This window comes from Dipodomys spectabilis, unplaced genomic scaffold (genome assembly GCF_019054845.1).
Source record: "Dipodomys spectabilis isolate Male_0828 unplaced genomic scaffold, ASM1905484v1 ptg000115l, whole genome shotgun sequence".
Lineage (NCBI taxonomy): Eukaryota > Metazoa > Chordata > Mammalia > Rodentia > Heteromyidae > Dipodomys > Dipodomys spectabilis.
The window spans coordinates 5,387,601-5,411,131 of record NW_024870792.1 but is presented as its reverse complement, the minus strand read 5'-3'; the positions used below and the strand labels follow the sequence as shown (position 1 = coordinate 5,411,131).

The 23,531-nt window shown below is 39.7% G+C and overlaps 1 protein-coding gene across 1 annotated transcript; it reads right to left on the bottom strand.

Annotated features, from left to right (window-relative positions):
• Nucleotides 1-837: 837 nt before the first annotated feature.
• Cavin2 (caveolae associated protein 2) lies at nt 838-14,477 on the bottom strand. The gene is made up of 2 exons (XM_042688350.1): nt 13,695-14,477; nt 838-3,177 (listed from the first exon to the last, which is right to left on the bottom strand). Exons 1-2 carry the CDS (start codon nt 14,175-14,177, stop codon nt 2,401-2,403), a joined length of 1,260 nt encoding a protein of 419 aa, XP_042544284.1. The 5' UTR covers nt 14,178-14,477; the 3' UTR covers nt 838-2,400.
• Between the last annotated feature and the right edge of the window lie 9,054 nt (nt 14,478-23,531).

Sequence of the window (23,531 nt, the reverse complement as noted above, 5' to 3'; positions counted from 1 at the left end):
TTTAGGCACATAAAGCTAAGTCTGGGTTACTAGATGGGTGGGGGGAGGCCATATCTAATTTTGGGACTTTGTAATCTCCCCTGTATGCAAATAATTCAACAATAATACAAAATAAATAGCTTCCATCTCCACAACTGCTGCTCTCCCTAATCCCTGCAGTATGTGTTTCCCAACAATTATCTAGCCTAATTCTCAGTTTTATTGCTTAGGATTTTAATGCTTCAGATGTGGGGCATAGAATAAATGTGATTGTCAGTGAAAGTTAAAAAGATGCAGTTTTCCACTGGCAAAGCAGCTAGTTTGTAGGAACAAACAGACGATGCGGTTTTGAAAAGGGAATGTAAACATTACATTAGCTCCAGTGACTTGGCTGCAAGAAGTGACAGTCACTCCATGAAGGTTAAACAGCTCAAAGAGCTTTGGGCTTATGGTGAAATTAAGTCTTCCACCCAATGTGCAGTACTGCAGAAGACAAAGGTATTTCTGAGTGAATAAACTGATTGTGCCATTCAATAAATTCATGTTTGCAGAACTATTTAAGGTATTATAAAGTCAGGTACGATATAATAAAAATGCAGATGGAACTATCAAATTCATCAAGCTGCTGCCATAATTCAGATGGTATCCACAGTTGGCAAGGTGATGTCAAGTCAAGAAAATTGAAGAATGAGAGATGGATTTCTAAGTGAGATCAGGAGAAAAGAAAGCAGAGTTAGTAGGGGAAATCAAGACGGAAACAATCAACATTATTGCTATATCTGGAAGAGAGTTTAAAATCAATTTTTTCTGCTTGTTGTAAAATTGTTCTGCCAAAAATACTGACATTGTTATATACGTTTTATCTCTTGGTTTATTTAATCTTCTTTAACAGCCATTGTTAGTTCAACAATCCAATAATTGGGGTTACATTATTGCAAAATAAGGACATAGCCGAATAGATTATACCATCAATATATTTTTTAAGATGTTTCCCTTTTGTTAAAGACAAAGCATAGTTTGTTAATGTCATCTTGGCTTACTTCTATTTGAAAGATTATATACAATGGTTTGTACTATAGCTAGAGAATTTACTTTCTGGGTCCATTATCTTGAACTGTCATTTAAGAAAACAGCATTTTGTAATTAAAAAATAAAGCAATATTTTAGTATAATATTAGGCAGCAGTAAAAATTACCCTGTCTGAATGAACTGTATACAACATAAAACACTAGCATGCTTTAAAAAGTTTAAAACATTAATATTCTGTGAAATTAATGCATAAATAAAATATGACTTGGGATGAAATTACTATTATGCACAAATAAAGAGAAAATGGCATTATTTCCTCCCCAAATATGTAGATTTTTAAAGATTTTATAAGCAGGTATCAAATAATTTGAAGTGTAAAGTTATTTCAAATTTGGGAAAATGCAGAGAATAGTAAACATCAATTGAGATTTATGCTCATCCCAGTGTTAAAAAGACAACATTCTTTTGAACTTAAAGAAAACTTTTGTGATGCACTTATTAAGAACAATGCAGCTTTAGCACTATAAAATGCTATGCTATTAAAATAATATTAAAACATTAAAAATAAAAATGTTAGAGATAAAACATGCTAGTCTAGGATATATGAACTTCTTTATATTCTTTAAAGATTTACATAGGCAAGCTTAAGCTTAATATTGAAAATATTTCACTTGTAAGCACTTATTATTTTCCTTTTGACTTCATTCTCTGATGTTCTTTGTTCCTCATTTCTCCTATTTGTCAACTTTTGCATGTTACTTTTCTGTTCTAATAGACTGGACTTTACTCAATTAATAGCTTGTATCATTACTTATCATAGTGTTCTAATTTCTATGAAATAAAACAATGGCTTCTACTAAGTGAAATCATTCTCTTCTACTTTTTGAAAATGGTAATCTTAACATATATGGTTATGTCTTTAGCTTACATACTTACGTATATTATATAGCTCACACATAGGGAGTAAGAGTTCACAGAGTACTGTAAAAGTTCACTAATTCACTTACAGTATTCAGCAAGTGAATGGAGTAGCATAAGTGTGTGTGTGTGTGTGTGTATGACTTCATTTCATGATGACTATCTTAAGTGTCCTCTAGATTTTCTTACTAAGCCAAAGGGATCAGTGCTTTCCAACTGCTCCATCCCCTCCCTCCCCCTTCCTGGTAATTTTGGATAAACTCTATAGAAACATCGAATGCAAATTTAAAGTGGAGCCCCTGACAGATGTGCTCTTGATTCTTCTGTGTAGGGTGCTGCTACATGGATCATGATTACTGCTTGGTCAGTGAGAGAGTGAGTGGGCAGTGCTGGACTTGGGGAGAAATTCGTTTCTAGGCGATGGCTGCCCCTTGCACGAAAGCAGGGGCTGGGCTGGGCGCATGGTTTCTGCGCTCAGGTGGTCTGGTTCACCTGGAGGACAGCGGGCTGCACGGGTTCCTCCTCTGACCGCTCTGTTTCTTCAGAAGCTAGAGAATAGCCACCCTCATGGCGCACCCTGTGTGCCTGTTCCAAGGCCACCGATTCCTCTTCTTCATCTTCCATAATGGTCAAGTTGATGTTGCTGTCGGTTCCTGACTTACTCCCCATCAAGGCCGTCTTTTCGGGGTCTCCTGTGTTCTTCCCCTCTGCCAGGGGGCTGTGGAGAGAGGCTTCAGAAAGGCCCTCTGTAAAAGAGCTCTCCTCGTGGTCATTGGGTAACTGCTCATTGCTTGCCAAGTCTTCTGACTTGCTGTCATTTTCCACCGGGCTTTCTCCTTCCCTGACTTTCTTCCTCCCGAAAGTGAAGGGGGAGCTTTTCCCTGAGGATGTTTTCTGGTGATTGGAAGTGAGAGATTTCTTAATTTTCTCTCTCCTCTCTACGGATACGATCTTTGTCCCTAGCTTGTTCATCTTTTTCTCGATGTTCTGGCGAGAAAATGCTTTCTTGAGGCTATCTACCTTCCTGAGGCCGGATCTTTTGATTTTCTCTGCCCTACTTTCTTCGGTCTTCTCCTCTGCGCTGTCTTCCAGCGCCGCCTCCTCATGGGCCAATTCATCATCCGAGGAGAGGTCCACCGCGTGCAGCGTTTCCTCCAGGGACTTGTTTTCGTCTGCGAGCTCCTCCTTTCCTTCCGCCGGGCTGGAAACCGGCTCTTTTACAAACACATTGGCAGGGATCTCATTTTCTTCCTGAAGAAAAAAAGAAAAAGATGGACAACGTTGGTTTTTTGTGTTAATAGTAGACTTCACAAATGGTCCTGGCCAGCTTCAATGTGCATGTCTGGGTTCTGGTGGGGGAGGAGGAGGTGGAAATGATAGATAGGAAATGTGTGTGGCTTGTTTTTCTAGAATAAGAAGCGTTTGTTCTAAATTGGTCAGAGCCATTCCCCTTAGGCTGGATAAAGCCAAGATCTGCCTACTGGGAATGTCGTAAGGGTAGCTGGCGCAGGCTCTATCAGTGGCAGGCAGGGGGAAGTGGGCTGCGACTCAGATACACCAGGAAGCGCCTAGATAAAGGAGCTAAAGTGAGTTATTATACAGTGCATTCTCTCTCCCTCCCTCCCTCCTCCAAGGTCAGAGGGCTCAGCTCCTGACAGAATTCCACTGCAAAAGAGTGCTGAAGGTCAAGCTGGAAGATAGAAATAGGGCCAGGGGAAGAGAACTGAGAAATCCTCTGTGCAGAGTATCACGTTAACATCTTGATTCAGGCGGTGTTAGAAGGGAAGGTTTGGTCCACCATAGTATTTGCTGTAAAACACACATTTCTTTCATTGCATAGCACCATTTTAGAATAAAGAAGCAAAGGTTAGTCCTCCTGGGGCCTGCTCCTGGGATCTGGTGGCTCAAGATAACCTCGGTAGAAGCTAGCAAGGGAGCTGAGATCCGGGGGTCCCTTGTGGAGTAGTAGCAAGGGAAAGTATGCTTTCAGGCACAGCTCATCCAAACTCTGTTATCCAACTGAGCATCTTCAGGCAGCAATCTTTGGGCGCCTACATTTGATTCAGAGTGAGGAGAGAGGCTCAGGAAGCTGCTCCTCCTCACCACTGTGAACACACCTCTCCTTCAGCCTCTCTCACAGGCAGTGGTATTCCTCCCTGCCTGAGAACTCCACTCCAGAGGGCAAAGGGCACCGGGCTGCAGCATTACTCAGAGAGGAGAGTGTGGTCAAGACAGTCGTAGGTCACATACCCTAAGGACCTTTCTAATGTTTATACTGTTTTACAAGTATTAGAAAATGAGAGCTCATCAGCAAGGGCCTATCACATTTTCACTTGAAAAAACCTCCAGCCCAGGATGGAACCTGTGGCATGAGGCCCAAGTCTCTGTCTTTGCTGTACTGTGATCAATGGCTGCACAGCTTCAACAAATAATTTAATCTCTTTGGGTCTCCATTTCTTCCAAATATGAACCAGAGGATTTCATGTAGATTAGCAGCTTTCAAAATGTGCTCCCAGGGCCACCAGGACTCTGGATGAACCCAAGGTGATTCAAAGCTCCACCACTGTAAACAGGGAATCAAGGGGACTTGATTTTATTTCAGCTACTCAATCCCCTTTCAGATTGATAAAATGACCACATCTAGCCAATTCAAGTCTAGCTGGGTTCTAAACTTCACACAAAGTCCATGCTAACATTAACAACTTCCCTTCTCATTTTTGCAATTTTGAACTAGTAAAATTACCAATAAAATTGGTTTATGCCAGTGGCTCAAACCTATAATCCTAACTAACCAAAGGTTAAGATCTGAAGATCATGGTTTGAAACCAATTCAGGCATGAAATTCCAGAGACTGTTATCTTCAATGAACCAGCAAAAAAAAAAAAAAGCCAGAGTTGGAGCTATGGCTCAAGCAGTAGAGTGCTATCCTCGAACAGAAAGATCTCAGGGACCATGCCTAGGCTCTGAGTTCAAATCCCAGGACCAGCACAAGCACAAAGATTATTTGGAGACTGAATGTTAGTGTGTGTGTGTGTGTGTGTGTGTGTGAAGGTAGCTTGTGTGCTGGTACAGAGGCTTGAACTCAGGGCTTGCACTCTTTATTTATTTATTATTATTATTATTATTGTTTGTCAGTCATGGGGCTTGAACTCTGGGCTTGGGCACTGTCTTTGAGCTCTTCAGCTTAAGGTGAGTGCGCTACCTCTTGAGCCACAGTGCCACTTCCCGTTTTCTAGTGGTTTATTGGAATAAGAGTCTCATGGACTTTCCTGCTCGGGCTGGCTTTGAACTGAGATCCTCAGATCTCAGCCTCCTGAGTAGCTAGGATTACAGGCATGAGCCACTGGTGCCCGGCTGGGGCTTGCACTTTTACTTGGCTTGTTCCCTCAAGGCTGGTGCTTTACCACTTGAATCATATCTTTATGATTGGCTTTTTACTGGTTAACTGGATATGAAAGCTTTGACTATTTGTCTGTGTTCACTTAGAACCATGATTCTCAGATCTTAGTCTCCTGAGTAGCTAAAATTATAGGTGGAAGCCATTTGCCCAGATTTTACTGTTTATTTTTTGTCTTCTTAATACAAAGAATAAATGAACAAAGTTTTAGTTCTATAGAGACACTTTCAAAAGAGTAATTATTTTTAATCACTGGATATCATAATAATGATAACTCTTTGAAGACACATAGCTCTTTATCTCTGTTATATTCACTTGTATAGGATCCTTATTCACTCATACTCGATCCTTTCCATCAATTGATTAAGATAAGGAGAGAGTCATGGGTAGATATAAAAAGCAGAAAGTCTTGTTGGATTCCTTGTTAGAAGACATTACATATTCTGTTTCCCAAAGCTCTCTTTACATCCTTCCAGTTTGAAAGCCAGGTACAGTACAAAAGACAAAGTAGAAAAACAGTGTTCACCACGGTGTCTGAACACTTGAAGCTCAACATCTGATTGGTAACTGAACACACTGGTGACAAAGTAGCTTTCTAAGAAGCCCTGAAGGTGTTTAGAGTGGGGACTGAAGATCTACTGGGCAAGCTTGAGGACTAAAAGGAATGGGCTTAGTTCCTTTGTTTGTTGAATGCCAGTGTTGCCAGAGAAACCAGAACTTGAAGCCTAGAGGGAATCGTGATCTCTTTTCAAAGGAAAGGATGAATTTTCAGTGGATGAGTATTAGTGATATGGATAGAAAGTTAGGACTTTGGTGTTTAAGACTCTGGAGTTAGGACTCAAGCAAAACTTCAGGGGATGGACAAAGGTTTGGAAGCCTTGAGATTGCTTACAGGAAAGGAAGAAACTAAACTGTTATTAAAAGTCTTCAGTGAAGGAAGCAGTCAGTGAAGAAGCAGAGATTCAGGCAGAAAACTATGAAATTAAACCTTGGTTACCAGAGTACTGTTTGTATAGTATTATTATCTGTCTGAGGAATTAAAAGGGATAGCTTCCATTTCTTTAACCAAACCGCAGGTAGGTATATTAACTGTACTTCTCAAAGAATTCACGAAGTTTTTCTTATATGTGAACTTTTATTATTACCATAGGGTCTTGAGATTCTTTTTTCTCTCATCACATACCTTTTGAGGACAGCTTTGAGGAACATGTACTAGAAATCGAGTCAGGAGTGATCTGTGGTAGATACAGGCCACACAGGGGCACGAGGGGAGACGGAGAGAAGGTGGAAAACAATCAGTTGAACTCTTTTTGTAAACTTCTAGGGGAATTTTTATACTAGAGCTCTTAAATGCCAAGTATGGAAATCAACTCAGGAGGAACAGAGACCATCCAGGATGAGTTGGACATGTCTTTATGCAACTGGAAACAAGTGAGCCATGTCCTCTTGGCTCACAGAGACATTTCTGCTACCCTTTGAATAACTCAGGCAGTATTTTAGGTTCTGTCTACTAGACAGTGTTTATCTGGTGGCATCTTATGGCATGTGCTCTGCAGCCCAGGCCTTTCTTTTTCTATAGGGCTTTGTGAATGTCTAAGCACACGTTACCAAATGCGTGTTTGGAAGCAGAAAAATACTGGCCTTTTTCAAAAATCCCTCTTCTTTTGAAAGACATATGCATGGTACTTGACTATGAAGTAGTTGTTGTGGTGGGGGAAACTCAAACTAAGCGTCGGATAATGGATCTTGTGTAACTGCCCTCTCTCCAAACTGCCCAGTCCCACTGGCACGAACACTCTTGTGTGTGGCCCTCTCACACCCACCTCACAGAAACATGTGATATTTCACATGATTACAGGTGAGGGGACACACTTGCCTTCTGCTTACTACTATCATGTTTGTGACTGCTCTTTCAAAGGCAGAGATTTGTATACACTCTGTCACTGTTTACCTGTTCTAGTTACCCATTTGTCTACTTAAGGTTTGTGGCTCCTTGAAACGGCAACAGGAGTCCCTGTGGGATGCCTTGTTGGGCAGCTCTTCCTGGTAGAAACCCAGAGGAGCAGCTGGTTATTTGTCTTTTGTTTTCAGAAAGGTCTTGAGCCTCTACCGATGCAGGTATTCCTGGTTCTGACCTTTCACTAGGACCCTTAGGAGATTTTTCAAGGGACGGGAAAACTAAGCGGCACTCTTCAAACATGTATGACCGATCTGCTTGTGGCATAAAGGAGAAAGGAATAGAAAGAACTCCCGAGAAGTAACATTTTTCCTTGTACTCAGCTTGTTTGCTATTTATATTGATTCTGGTGAACTAATAGTCCCAGTTGTGCATGGAAATATCACGCAGTGAAACTTGCCGACATACTGGGTGCTTCTTGGGAGGAAGCATGTGATCGCGAACACATCTTCTCTGCACACATATACATTTGCACACTTAGGAGTAGAAAGATCTCATGTCTGTTAGAAAAGGAAATCGGCCTTAAGTCATTTAAAAAGCTTGAATATGGAGAGAGACACCAGCAGCTTGTTTTCCTGCCACAAACTTATCATTCCTGTTGTTAGACAAAAATAGCAAAGAATGTCCTATTCCTGCAGGGATGTGGTAGCATCCTGGAGGGATATGAAGGCCATAAATTTGTGCCCATGGAATATTTTATCCAATAATCTCTAAATACTAGTTATTAAAATGGAACTATGCCCACCTGACATTCTGATTTATAGGTCTCCTTTACACATCGATGTTTTTTTCCAATTTGTGTTTCTGAGGTATAGATTGCCAAGTGGATAAACCATTGATTAGAACTGCACCCCTAGGGCAGTTGCTGGTGGAATCAGCAAGTCATAAGAATAAAATGCATTAGTTATAATCCCTGAACAGTCTTTCACATTCTGGTGGATTTAAAAGTTTCATTATTTTTCAGTGTTATCAAGGGTTCAATTTTTTTTTAAAGATCACACTGGTTAGGTATTCTTTGTTACACATAAAAAACAAAACGAGACCAAAACACAAATCATGCTGAATTATTTAAAAGCATACACAGAAAACCCAGTAAACATGAACTTTACCACACTGGGATTGTTGTGTTTGTGAGTACTCATTTCACAATTCTATTCTGCAAAATTTCTATTATTAATATGAAACCTTGCCAGTCATTTTGCTTCTCTGAGCCTCTGCTTCTTTGATGTAAAATAAACTAAATTATTATTAAGGTTTTTTTTCAAGTCTAATATAGTTGAGTGTGTGACATTAACTTTAACTGCACAAAACATAATTAAAAATGGCAGAAATGATTCAGTAGTGTACCCATTCATGCCAAATGTGTGTTCTCCCACAAGACTTAAAACTATGGGACCTGAGTTCTCCTAAAACACATTTTTCATTTGTTCAGTTCAATAAGATACAGATTATGAAACAATGGAAAGGTAAGCTTTATGGGGAAGGAATTTGTCTGACAAAAGGTCTAGTGTTTTAATCTCTCTATAGGAGAGAATGTAGTGATTTTTTTTCCAAAGAAATAGCAACAATAATCAGTTATTTACTGAATCATGCCTAGGGAAGTGCTGGCATTCAATTAGGACAAATAATACCAGAACTAGCATTTTGTTCCTCTTGAAAAAACTAAAAAGGCACTGTATAAGTTACACATCAAAAGCAATACCCCATTATGGAGTGTTAATCAACGTGATACAAACATGGCATAGTGTCATGTGAAAGCATCTTTGATTATCTATATTGCCATTTCCCAAGCCTGTGCTAACTGAACAGTGTTTAGAGTAGTGGCTTTGAATGATGAACAGTGTGTAAAAGAGTCAACTGTGAAGCAGTCTGAAGATATTTCACTTTTACTATCATACAAAAGAAACAAAAAAATCACACAGACACTTTTAGCATTTCTAAAATTCTGGTCTCATCAAAGGAACCCAAAAGGTGAATATTTAAGCACATTTATAGGCTTCTTTTTCCAGAAACATATCCACTGGAAAATCTAACCTCTACTTTTTTCACCCAATTTCACAATTTTATGTGGATGAAAGTGTAAGCTGGTCATGAGTACTTTCATTTTGTTGCTTGGATTTGAAATTATTCCCAAACTGCTTTTTCACATGATTATTACTAGAAACTTAAGTAGATACAACACCTCCAGAGCCAGTTACTTTTGGAATTCTAGCCTCTTCCACCAGCAAAGAAAATTCCCTCTAACTGAATTTACTGATTTTCTGTATGCTTTATTTTCAGTAAAAGTCATGCTTACAGCAAAGCATTAATCTTTGTATTTCTTTAGCATGCCCCCTTTGATGAACATTTCCTGTGAGTCTTATATCATTTATACTTGGACACAGTGTTTTGGTCACAGTATTTTGAATTCAAACATTGTTCTTAAAGCGATTACAGCACAGTTTAAAAGGAAAACTGCTGAGTTTAACCAGAGCTTGAATTTTTATTTTGTTGATCAACGAGAGATAAATGTTCTTCTGCTTTTAGATACTACTGGCTACAATATGAAGCAAGTATTGAAGAATTACATGCTTTACAATGTAGTAAAGTTTAGTACAAGCTTCAATGAATAAGGGGCTTTTTATTCTTTTTTACTTTCTTCTTTTTTGTGGTTATGGAGCCTGAACTCTGGGCCTGGGCACCGTCCCTCAGCTATTTCAGCTCAAGGCTAATGCTCTACAACTAGAGTCACAGCACCACGTGTGGCTTTTTCTGGTTTGTGTGGTCCTGAAGAATCGAACCCAGGGCCTCATGCATGCAAGTCAAGCACTCTACCACTGAGCCACCTTCCCAGCCCAGGGACATATTTTACAGGTGGAAGATTAAGAACAAAGTTTGGGATGTAAGAATGCAAATATGTAAGCATCTAGTAAACCAACCAACCAACCAATCAATCACTTGTAAATTTGGAGGTTGTGATAGGATTTTACAAAGTAGAATGTAATCTTAACACTATACTACTAAATTCACCTGTCAGCTTTTTTTCTCACCTTCTTTTTATTTTCACACATTTTTTGTCTTTAACTAGAAAATAAATGGTTTTAGTAAGGGAAAGTAAGGTTCAAGTGGACTGAAAATGACAAATTACTTGCACAAATTGGTACCCAGCATGCATCTGCCCTCCATATTCCCTAAAGGTAAGACTCCTGCCACATGCTGAAGAATGTCCTGCTACTAGATGGGCCAATTAGAATAGTCTTTTGGGTAGAGTCCTTTTCTTTCATGGAGTTGTAACATGATGTTGATATTGACATGACAGTTGGTACCTGATTGGTGGTGGCAGTTTGTGTATCTGTTTATGTATTAATAATTCTTAACTTAAAAACATAAGTATGCTGCTTGAAGATCCTGAGAAGGGTGGAGTCAGTTTTGGCTCAAAAGCCACATTTCTAACTAAGTAAAAGCATGGCCATCTCTCTGAGCAAATAAATGCCTTTCAGACCCACTCAGTAATAGCTTCTATGCACTGAGCATTTACATTGTGTCAGTCTGAGCTAACCATTCTAAATAGGTTATTTGCTCTATCCCTCAGTATATGAGAAAGATATGAGGAAGGAAGCATTAGTGGTTAAGAAGATATGTCCTGGGACCAATTAAACATGAGCTTGAATTCTAGTTTCACTGCTTCTTTACTAAACAACTTCAGATGAGCTATATAAACTGAATCGAAGCATCCCGATCTGTAAGTTGGGAATACATGAGAAAATACACAGAAAGAGCCTCAGCTGTGTGTGCAGGGATTTAAAGGAATTTAGATTTTTAAACATGTATTAATATTTTCAGTGTGTTCATGAAGAAACAGATAAGAATAAGATAGAAATAGTATCCAAGATCATGCAGTCGAAAAGTGATAACGCTAGGATTTGAACCAGCATTCTCTCTGATTCCTAAATTTATCTTTTCAATCACTATATTGTCTGACTCTTTAACATAACTGATTATTTCTTTATCATTTCTGCAATTATGACCTGATTGAAATTCCTGCTTTATGAAAGCACAAAGTCAGGGCAATATGAGGACAAAATTTGCATTTGTTTCCCCAACTTTTTTGGGGGGGGGTCCGGTTGTGGGGCCAGAACTCTGGGCCTGGGCGCTGTCCCTCAGCTCTTCAGCTCAAGGCTAGCGCTCTACCACTTGAGCCACAGCGCCACTTCCAGCTTTTTTCTTTTTGCTTATGTGGTACTGAGGAACCGAACCCAGGGCCTCAGGCATGCAAGGCAAGCGCTATACCACTGAGCCAACTTCCCTGCTCCCCAACTATTTTTATAGTATTTTAAGAATCGGGATTTCCAATATACTTTAGGGTCAGAAAAGTTATTCCATGGTTAAAGAAACTGGGTGTTCCTTGTTTCTTATCTCTGGAGGGATGCTAGCTAGGGTGCTCAGAATGGAGGCTGAGCACATTGCCTTAGCTTCTTTTAGCTTCAATTTTGGCCTTCAGTACCATTGTTTCAGCCTTTTTTCACTAAGTGAAGAATTCCTACCATTTCTGGCAGCAATTTCACACCTGTCAATCCAATGTAACAAAACAGGTGAGTATGTCAGGCCCTCATCAAGAGCATGTGCCTTTAAGTTCCCAAACAGTTGTGTGGTTTTTTTTCTTCGCTAAAATGTCAGATTCATAGTTTTCTGAATTTCTAGTCACATATCTTCCCAGTCTCTGCCTCTTCCCTCCTCCCCCAGCCATCATATCTGTAGAACATCTGTGGCAAAACAAAGCAAAAACCAATCCTGACAAATTGTGATTTTTCCTTTTACTAGATAAATACTCCCCTCCCTCCTAAATCACAGGATGAGATGAGAGATAATCTTCCCAATTCACACTGGAAGAAGGAATATTTCCTTTGGTGACTCAGGTTTAAACAGGTCTGTACATGCTTGCTTTTGTTTGGAGAACATTATTTAATTTAGAAATGCCTTGAGAGTTGAGGCTCCTAATAACTTTTAGGCTAATGAAGTAGGGAACTCAAACGGCTTACCATATCTCTTTTTTCAGTTCATCAGGTACATAAAAAGCATTCACATTAAAAACTGAAAAGGTTTGCTGGCTGCAAAGGCCCGCGAGATATAGGAGGGTATCAATGGTCTGAACCTTTCTAACACTCAAGTGCCATTTAGGGTGGACAAAAAAGCAGCAAGATGAGTCTTTCCTTTTATGGGGAGAGGAAGGCTTAGGTTCTGACTTGGCAGAGTAGATTCATTTAGAAAAAGAAGGCTTCCTTATTTGAAAATCCCAATTTCTCAATTTCTCTTGGGAGATGAAGGCTGCCCCTGTGTCGCTTTCTCAATCAAAGTGTTGGTTACAGCCTCTCCCCGCCATGCCTTTGAAATCCTCTTCTATTCACATGGTCACAAGGAGTCAGCCCCAAGGCAGGATGGAAAAGCTTCCTGGGCTCTGCGGCTGGCTGGGTGCCACTGGGCGGAAGGGCTTCCAGCACCAGGCAGGACTGCCCTTGGATTCACAAATGCCCACCACTTGGCAGAACAACAGCCCCACGCAATCTCCTGTCCCCAAGTAGCCTCTTGCTACATTAATTGCATCATTGATGCATTAAGAAAATTAAGTGGGCTTTTTATTCTACAGGAACCTTTTGAAGGAGAAAATATTCAAGACTAGCCTTTAGGACAGCAACTGATAACACTCGGTTTTCTTTGGCTTAACAGTTTGTGGTCTCTCTGAGTGGTGAGAGACTTATCTAGTGTGTTGGTAAAGTGTTACGCCCTACATTTTCTTAGTGGTTTGTTTGTTAGGAAAAAAAACTCAGAATTGCTTTGCCCAAAGTGCCTTAAAAGAAGAATGCTAGTTCATCTTGAGCAGAACCAGTTCTCCATTTGGTTAGTCCCCCAACGCTGGTGGCCTCTGTAAACAGGGATAGTTTAATGGTTAAAAATGGTTAAAAACCAAACCAAAGAAATCACTTGATTACCTCAGGTCTACAAAGAGTTGACAAAGCAGCTATTGAATTAAATTTCCCTGTCCAGCTAACAGCTATAGCCAGAGCCCCAAGTTCCTAATGAAAAAAGACAAATAATTTGACTGGTGTGGGTATAACACCTGCACCTTTCCCCAACCTGTCTGGAGGCCATCCAGATGTTCCTTGACTAATGATCCTGTTCTACTAACCAGGCAGGCACACGCCTCAGGTTTGGGCTGAGGTGACCTGGGAAATTCCCACTGCAGGCTGTGGATTTCACACTTTGCCTGCTACAGGCTGGAAAGAGAAAAAGCCTTGTGTGTGTGCACGTCATGCCATCCACCCTGACTGGCAGCACAGATGTGAAATTGGCTGTGAGAGCCAGGGAGGACTGAGATCATCAATGTTGAAGAAGATTCAGAGCCACAAGGCTGAGGAAGAAGAGGGGGGGGACACTGACCTGGAAGATGAGCACTTTGAAATGATTGCGTCTCAGGAGCTGGGCATGGTTGTTTTCCAGTCTCTTCACCTGAGCGCACTGTCTCTCCAGGCGTTCCTTGACAGCCCGCGTGTGGGCGCTGACTTTGCGAGACTTCTCCAGCAGCTTGCTCACGGTGTTGCTGGTGGAGGCCTGGTACTTGGAGAGCTTGGTGAGGTCGTTCTGGATGCCCTTCACCGAGCCCTCCAGGCTGATCTGCCGCTGCTCCATCTTACGCTGATTCTCTTGCACGGTGTCTAGCATGTTCACCAGCTTGTCTAGGAGCGTGTGCACTGTGACAGCATTCACTTGGGAGTTGTCCCGGATGGCCTCGTCTGTGCTCCCTAGATTCAGGCTGGGGCTTGGCGTCGAGGAAGGCATGGGGCTGGGGCTGGATGGCTTTTCCTGGAGCATGTCAGCGTTCGTATGCTGGAACTTTTCAGCTTGTGTGGCATCCTCTGCCATGGTTGCTTCAGTGCCGGGAGCTTCTTGCGTGGAGAGCAGCGGGGGCAGTGGTGAGGATACAGAAGTTGTCTCCGCTGGTTTGAGCTCTGAGCACCACTCACTCTCCAGGAGTGGCAGAGGTTCAGCCAGGCAACAACTGGCCAAGCTGATCAGGGGAACTGCATTCCAGCTGCTATTAAAGGCTCTACTCCACCCAGTGGGAGGCGAAGGTTACAGAAGGGAGAGCCACTCAGAGTTCAGAAGCACACACACACATTTCCTAACCACATTCTCCACAGTCCAGGGCACTTTGCTGCAGGTTTAGTTCCCCCCACCCTTACTCCCCTTTCCTTTTTCAAACAAGTTCAATGCCATATTTCAATCATGACTTCATCTAGAGGTGGAGAAAAACATGTTAACTTGGCGGAGCTCCAGAGCTTCCAATTGGCTAAAGCTAGTAAACTTTTCTCTGGCTGCTATGTTACAGAGTTGTCTGATTTTTTTTTTTTTCCTGGATACAAGTGGTTGTAACGGAAAATATTGTCTGCGTTTGCCCCAGAACTGACTGATAGGTTGCAGAACACAGGGTACTCTACTGGGAGGGGAAAAGCCAAGTTTGTGATGTTTAGTTTCTCCTTTGCAAAGGAAGGGAAGTAAATCTGATAATGCCAGGGAAAACAGTCCAGTTCTTATTACTCTTGCAAAAGGGGATGAAATATACATTGAAGGAGACTGAACTTCAGGGATCTTAAAACAAGTAATATATGTTGTGGATTATTTTATAAGAGATGGAAATTCTTCTGAGGGAACACTTTTTTTGATAGCATAGTTTTATTTTTTTCTTTGTTTTTGAGATGATCAAAAGAAAGGCCCTAAGTAATTTCTTTTAAGAAGGCAGTGTGTTGATTTGTCTTAGCTAATTAGAATTTATGCTGAGAGAGTTTCTCTGATCTCCCATCTTTGCAAAGTATTTATTGACATGTACCCAGAAGTGTGACTGACTACCAAGTAGGCTGAGTTGGAGTGGTTCTAATGTTTGACATGTCCAAATTCCTGCTGAGTGAAGTGGTACACCGGTACTCAAATGTGGTCCTTCTTAGCCAGGACTTTGGGATGTGGGACTTATTCTTAAAATGACACAACATGCCTTTGAAAGTGCTTTTACCGGGAAGTTTGTAATAGGACCTCTATGAAGACTTTTGAGAACAATACCAGCTCATACTGGATCAAAGGCAATTAAAGGAAGGGTGCTATTCTTCAGTAGCAACATTTATGTGTGACCCAGTTGATCTGCAGCAGGCCAGTTGTCACAGTTATTGAAACCCGTCTTATGCTTTATGCCGTGGATATTTACAAGGCATGATGTAAGACCCACCCTTGCTGAGTATACTTACTAGTTAAATAGATGAAGTAAAGATATACAGAGGCTCACAATTTCTTCAGATAATCAGCTTCCCCAAAACCCACTTAGGGAAAATACTTTGGAAATATGGACTAAGGAGGGAGAAGAAGATTTGAATAAGACTATCTTTTTTTAATTAAAATAGGAGAATTATTAAAATTAATTTACCTTAGGTTTTATAAAACCTAGCTATTATAAAGATATATAAAACAAAAGATGAATTAAGTGTTGATTTTGAGAAGCATAATTTTCCAACAAAATTATATGATACGATGATATCATATCCTTTTACATTTGACTTCTGTGGGTAAATCATAGAGTGTCATTATTTCAAAAATATTGGAGGGCTTCATCAATTTTCCAAGAGCCTCTCTTAAAGTTTGACATTCAAATCATTCCCCTTTGAAGCACTTATTGTGCCATCATCCATGTTGATTTCATCTCCTTCAAAATGTTAACTGTTCCAGCTGCAGAGTCTCATTTGTCAGAGGAGTTGCCCATGATTCAAGGGCTTCTTTAGTATTACCTTCATCAACTTCATGATTTCCTATGCATTTTACTAGATTGGCGATTTCACATTCTAATCACTTTGCCCTGATTTTGCATTGATTTACACCGATTTTGCATTGCATTGTTGGATATTCCATAATCAGCTAGATGAATGAAGACATTAGATGGATGGGGGTGAGGTGGGAAATGAGAGGGCCATGGTTAGCATGTGAGCATATTTATTTTTAAGAAATTAATATGGAACAGTACATGTAATATACCAGTAGTCCTTTGCTGTGTACCAAACTAGCCTGAAACTTAATGACTTAAAGAGTCATTGTATTTCCTCATGATTTGATACTTGGCTGGATGGGGCTCAGCTGGACCAGGTCATGTCTGCTATGGCTGCTTATTCCAGCTGTAGAATCCAAGATGGCCTCGTTCACAAGACTGGTGCCCCACTGCTTTAACTCAATACTAAGACTTCTTTTTCCTCAGTCTTTTGCTTCTAGAAACTCTATCTGATATCTATCTTAGGAAAACCAAATTTCTTTATATGTTACTTCAGAATTACAAGGGAGTAGAAACAAAAGCTGCAAGACTTCTTTTTAATAAAAAAAATTCTACCAACCCAGATGCCCCTCAGTAGATGAATGGATCAAGAAACTGATATATATATATATATATATATATATATATATACATATATATATATATATATATATATATGGAATTCTATGCCTCCATTAGGAAGAATGTTACCCCCCCATTTGTTAGGAAAGGGAAAGACTTGAAAAAAATTACACTAAGTGAAGTAAGCCAGACCCAAAGACACATAGGTCCCATGGTTTCCGTTATTTGCAATAATTAGTGTATGTGTAGGATAACCTTACCAGACAAGTAAAAAAGGCCAAAAGCTATCCACATATGACCATATAAGATGGTACTAAGCGAAATGAACCCCAAGATAGAGACATAAGAGAGTTTATCTTTGCTGCTTTTGTTTCTTGTATATACATTGTTTTCTAATTTGGGGAGGGAAAGGGAAAGAACAAAACACTGAAATAAGAATACCAGCCGACCTATTGTAACAATGAGATGTACAAGACACTATGTTGCATGCAATGGAGGGAAGCCAGGAGGAGGACTCAGAATAAGTGGAAATGGAATAACACACAACAAAGGGGCACATCAGCTGCACTGGACATAGAAGAAAAAGAACTAAGCAACCCAAAGACAGCAATGGGACGGGAGGAATGAGAAGGAAAGAGGGAACAGCTTACACTAAGCAAAAGGAAAGAAATGTAAACATCACCTGATGTGGAAGAAATAATTGTATTGTCAAAGCTCATAGAATTCACAAACTTTTTAGACCGCAATAAAGACAATTTACCTTGTGAAGGTTAAAATGTGTTTGTGACTTTAAGTATCATTATTCCACAATGCTGTGAAATATGTGAAACGTATGTAATCACCTAATCTCAATTAAAAAAAAGTGAGAGAAGGGACGGGTTAGGAGTGATGGGTAACAATGTTGTCAGACATCTTGTACTCATATACTGTTTTGTAGAATGGGAACTTCTTTGTACAACTACTTAAGGATAATAATAATAATAATAATAAATGTTAAAAACGAACTCTACAACTTAGGGGGTGGGAAGAGAGGAGTTTGGGAGGTGGGTAGAGAAGGGATGGCTGGGGGAAAAACAAAGAAGGGGGTAACAAAGCTCAAGAGGAAATGTACTCATTACCTTACTCATGTAACTGTAACTCCTCTGTACAATATCTTTTTTTAATTAATAAGTGTTTTTTGTTGTGAAAATACTGTACAGAGGGGTTACAATTGCATAAACAAGGTAATGAGTTCATTTCTTACCAAGCATTGTTGCTTCCTCCTTAGTTTCCCCTTCCCATCCCTGCCCTCCCAGCACCCCTCCCCCACACCCACCAAAGTTGTAAAGTTCGTTTTTCAAAGTTGTAAAGTTCGTTTTTCGACATAATATCTTGTACATCTCATTCTTACAATGAGTCCACCTGTATCCCTATTTAAACACTTTGTTTTTTCCCTTCCCCTCCCCAAATTATACCAACATCAAATACAGTGAAAACAGGGGTTATACCGTGGGGGGGGGAGGGGACATACAAAGCAACAAAAAAATCACCTTATAAATATGTTAGAAACAATAGCAAGAAAGAAAAACCACTTGAGTCCTTATCTTGGGGAAATCTATCCATCACGTAACATGAAGTGCATTAGAAATTAGGTATGTGGGTTTGGACTCAATACAGTGACACATAACAGGGTCCTGAAAGATTTTGAACAAAGTGATAATGGTTAATAAGAACCTGTGCAGCAATAGGAGGTATCTCTTGGCTGCAGCACTTGTTGAATGGGAAATAATTAGGCATTGGGGATGCAAGGATGAGTGTTTGCTTTTCTCCCCTTAGGCAGGTAGAGAGATACAGGGTACTGACATACTGTTGTGGTACATAGAGGGAGAGATTATCTCTACTGTGGTTTGGGCATGTAAGGACATGGCAGGGTACAGTGAGGAATTGCTGTCCTTCAGCTGAACATCTGCCTGTTGTTCGCTCTGGAATTTAAGTCACATAAACTCAGAGATCACTCCAGGACCATGCTTACTTTATTACTGGCTAGGGCCCTGGGCACAGTCTTTATGTTTTTCCCATTCTGAACCACAGAGAAAAGTCTTTTTAACTCTTCAGTATGATTTCCAAAACAAGGGACAGCTCATGGGCTCCTTGTTGCCCTTTTCCACTGATGTCCATATAATAATTTGGGCATTCTGTTCTTACTACTATGGCAATGTTGGCTATTTCATATATCTTTTACTTTGGATCCCTGGGTCAAAATTTAAGAAAAAAAACTTGCAAAATTTGAGTTGTCTTGTGATCAGGAGGCAGTCTTAGAAAGGTATGAGACTATCAATATGATCAGAAAGAAAATGAGGGAAAGTCAGAAAGATCTTGATTCCAACTAGGTTCTAAGGTCTTTTTAGCTCCAAACTTGGGGTATTGTTTCTTGAAAGACCTTGATTCTGACTAGGTTCTCACCTTTGATACTAAACCCATACTTAAAATCCAATAAGGACATTTGCCTTCAGTCTTGTTGTTGAAAATTCCTTAGTGAAGACTAAATTCATATTGAGTGGGAAGAAAGACTAAAATCTGTCAATACACCTGGATGTACCTCTGTTTCACACCTTTGGTATTACTTCTAATGTCCTTTGGGCCCAATGGACTTTGTCCCAGGCTATTATGCTGTTATATATTACAAGATAATCGAGTTCTACTAAAATTGTTATTCTCCTGGAAATGGTCAATTTTTTCATTTTCCCTACCCTTAACATGTTTCTGAATCATATTGAGCAAGTAGATACAGATGCTCTAGATATATTTTTCTGTGCTATAATTTCTCTCAATCTACATATTAATTGTTATTCCTTTTTTCTTACGTAATTTCTATGTACTGTCAATCCATTTCAGCAAGCCTTAAGAGACTGCAGAGGACATTCCCATTTTTTTCTGGCTCCACTAATGACTACTTTATTTTGTTTGTTTTTGTGACAGTCCTGGGAAATAAACTCAGGACCTGAGTGCTGTCCCTGAGCTTTATTCCTCAAGGTTGGTGCTCTACCACTTAAGAGTCTTATGGATTTTCCTGCTGAGCCTGCCTTTGAACTGTGATCTTCAGTTCTCAGCCTCCTGAGTAGCGAGGACTATAGGCATGACTGCAATTTTTTTAGCCATATTTCTCTTAGGAGATAACAAAAGCTGTCTTTGGACATAGAAATGGAAACCATTGACAATTAGTTAAATGTGGCAACTCTTCTTGCTTTTTTTACTATGTCTTTCTTTCCTTGATAACTAGAACAATAGTTAAGATCATGAACTTTGAAGCCAGACTTCCCAGGTTCAATTTCTATCAGAGACAACTTGCTTTTTTCCTTTCTAAGCTCCTGGTTCTTATTATAAAATAAAGATAATTGTTGTCTTTATTATTATGAGTTCTGAGGATTAAATGAGTTACTGTTTATGAAATTATTGGACCAGTTCCTGGAACACGGAAAACAGCATATGTGTTAAGTATATAAATGAATAAAAACTCTTTCCAATGTAGCTCTCTAGTTCAGTCTCTTGGCTTTGATGTTAGTATTACTAATATTCTAAAAAAAAAAAGTGTTGCTAGCCTAGTGCTGCTGGCTCACTCTTATAATTCTAGCACCCTAACGTCTCAGGAGGCTGAGATCTGAAAAGCGTAGCAAGCCTGAGCAGGAAAGTCTATCTCAATTAACCATCAAAAATCTGGAAGTGAAAGTGGAACTGTGGCACATGTGGTAGAGTATCAGCCTTGAGTAAAACAGCTCCCAGGACCTGAGTTCAAGCCCTAATACTGCCACTCATAAAAGGAGTGTTGCTATCCTGCACTGCATATGCTATGCCGTATTCAAAACTAAGATATTTTCTGTTGTCTTTTTTTTTTTTTTTGGTTGGTTGTGGGGCTTGAACTCTGGGCTTGGGCGCTGTCCCTCAGCTCTTCAGCTCAAGGCGAGTATTCTACCACTTTAGCCACAATGCCACTTCCAGTTCTCTGGTGATTTATTGGAGATAAAAGTCTCACAGACTTTCCTGCCCGGGCTGGCTTTGAACTTTGATCCTCAGATCTCAGCCTCCTAAGTAGCTAGGATTACAGGTGTGAGACACTGGCACCCAGCTATCGTGTCTTTCTACATTCACAGAATACAATGTGTCATACCTTGGGGAAATATATAGGGGTGTTTTACTTTCACTTGCAGATAATCAACTCTTTTTTTTGGTCAGTCGGGGGGCCTGAACTCTGGGCCTGGGTGCTGTCCCTCAGCTCTTCAGCTCAAGGCTAGCACTCTACCACTTGAGCCACAGCGCCACTTCTGGCTTTTTCTGCTTATGTGGTGCTGAGGAATCGAACCCAGGGCCTCATGCATGTGAGTCAAGCACTCTACCACTGAGCCACCTTCCCAGCCCATGTAATCAACTGTTTTAAGTAAATTGCTACATGCTCAGCACAGATTTAAACTATTAGACAATATGAAAGAAGTATAAATCAAGGTCTTCATCCTGAAGAAGCTCTGAGTGTTTTGGGAAAAGCAAGATTTACGTACAAGAAGCAATTAGAAGACAATACAAGGCAATACTTAATGAAGTTTGAAGTTGTCCCTTTTCAGCCTCAGGAAATCCCTTAACATCACAATAACCTTTAGCTTTGCTTTTCTCATTTTGGAACATTAAAGCAAATAGGAACTATGCCAAAAAGCTTTAAATTAAAAGCACAATTTAGTAGTAGTGCTTTTCTTATAATGCAATCTTTTTCTTGTATGATATCTCAAGATAGTGTAAGACCTTGAAAGAACAATACTTTAAGGAAGTGGGTGGGTATTCCACTTTTTTTTTTCTTTTTAATGACCAATTGATGCTTGAGGAAGTCTAGGGCTCTGAGGGAGATGAGCCTGCTGACAGAATAGACTCTTCCTTCCCCTTCTTGCAGGTCTTTTCCCTTCTCCTCCTGAGTTTCTCTCTTTTCCTCTTTTCCGTGGAAAAAGTATAAGAAAACTATTTCTCTCTTGTGAAGGAGAGGCTTAAGATTACTTTGGTCATATGTTTCAGTTTAATTGGCCATATTTTAAAATCATTAATTTTGAAATCTATTTTATGAATTTGATCTTTGAAGTATTATGATAAATGGACATCAAGTAGTTATACGACTTGTTCTTTCTTTTTTAAGATATATTTTATTATTATTGTAGAGGTGATGGACAGAGGGGTGACAGTTCCGTAAGTCAAGTGATGAGTACATTTCTTTTGGGATCATGTCACCCCTTCCCTCGCTTTCTACCAGTTCCTTCCTCTTGTGCCAAGCCACAAATTGTACCTGTTCACCCTTGTCCTTCCCTTTCTGAATTCTCTCCCCTACCCGTCCAAAGACAAACAAACTAACAAGACAAATAAAAGGACAACAGATACATTAACAACAAAAACAGAAATCTTTTGACTCCATTTCTTGGATTTCATTTCATAAAACTTTATTTTATCTGATTCTATGCTCATAGCTATTGAGCTTCTGTGAACCTTGTCCTGTGTTTCAAACAAATACCCTCAAAGCTGAAGACAACAAGAACTTCTCACCTTGTCTTCAAAGGAAGTTATACTAATTTGAAAGCTCTAGAGGAGGAAATTCCAAGATGATTTTGGGAACCTAGTCTGATATTTGTAAGGAAATTCTTTTTCCCAGATAATTTAAATCCTTATCGCAGCAATATAAAACCATTTCCTCTCAATCTGTCTGTATTTTTGAGCTAATAAACATCCACATAATGGATTTCTATAAATTATTTATTAATCACTTTGCTGTGATTCTTTTTCATATTCACATTAAAACTTAGGTTCTCTTATAGAAATGATACTGTATCTGGATACTTCCCATCTCTTTATCAAAAACATTTTGGCCATGTAGCATATTTCAGTAATAAAATATTTTTGTAGGCAAACACTAGGGTGGTAAGAGCATTTGCTTGGTGATTTACACTTAGAAAGTACTTGAATTATCTTGAATTATCTCTGAATGCTAAAAATGTGTGATTGTAAATACCTCTCTCTCAGGACACAGAATTGTTGGCTTCATAGAACTGTTGTCTTAGTGGAAGCTATGGCATTGTTCCAATTGAAAATAAATAACTATCGAGTAAGCCAGAAATCCAGGTAACAGGCATGGGTGACCAGTGAAGAGGGATAGGGTTTGGCTAAATGTTCTTAGGTGTCTGCTTTATTAAAATGCATTGTGGGCATCTGGATCTGCATCTTAGCTATGGTAAATAATGGTGCAGTAAACATAGTTGTGCTGGTAACTTTAGTATGGTCTTATTAGTGATCATTTGGGTAAATGCTCAAAAGTGGGATTGCGGGTCATAGGGGAGCTCTATGTGGAGTCATTTTTTTTTTATTGTGAAAATACTGTACAGAGGGGTTACAATTACATGGGCAAGATAATGAGTCCATTTCTTATCAAGCATTGTAACCCCCTCCTTTGTTTCTCCTTCTCATCCCATCCTTCCCCTACCCCCCAAACTCTCCCCTGCCCCTATCAAAGTTGTAAAGTTCGTTTTCGACATAACGACTTGTATGTCTCATTGTTGCAATGGGTCTACCTGTATTCATATTTAAACGATTTGTTTTTTTCCCTTCCGCTCCACAAATTATAACAACATCAAATACAGTGAAAGCAGGGGTTATACCGTGGGGGAGGGACATACAAAGCAACAAAGAAATAATCTTATAAATGTGTTAGAAACAATCACCTGAAAGAAAAAAAATAAAAGAAATGCAAATCAAAACAACATTGAGATACCACCTCACCCCAGTTAGAATGGCTATAATCAAGAACTCTAATAACAACAGATGCTGGAGGGTATGTGGACAGAAGGGAACCT

Excerpts from the sequence above, each read along its gene's own strand:
- Cavin2 (XM_042688350.1), bottom strand. The coding sequence starts at position 14,177 with ATGGCAGAGGATGCCACACAAGCTGAAAAGTTCCAGCATACGAACGCT. Across the intron at positions 3,178-13,694 it reads TCAAAGTGCTCATCTTCCAG|GAAGAAAATGAGATCCCTGC; the intron begins GTCAGTGTCCCC and ends TTTTTTCTTCAG.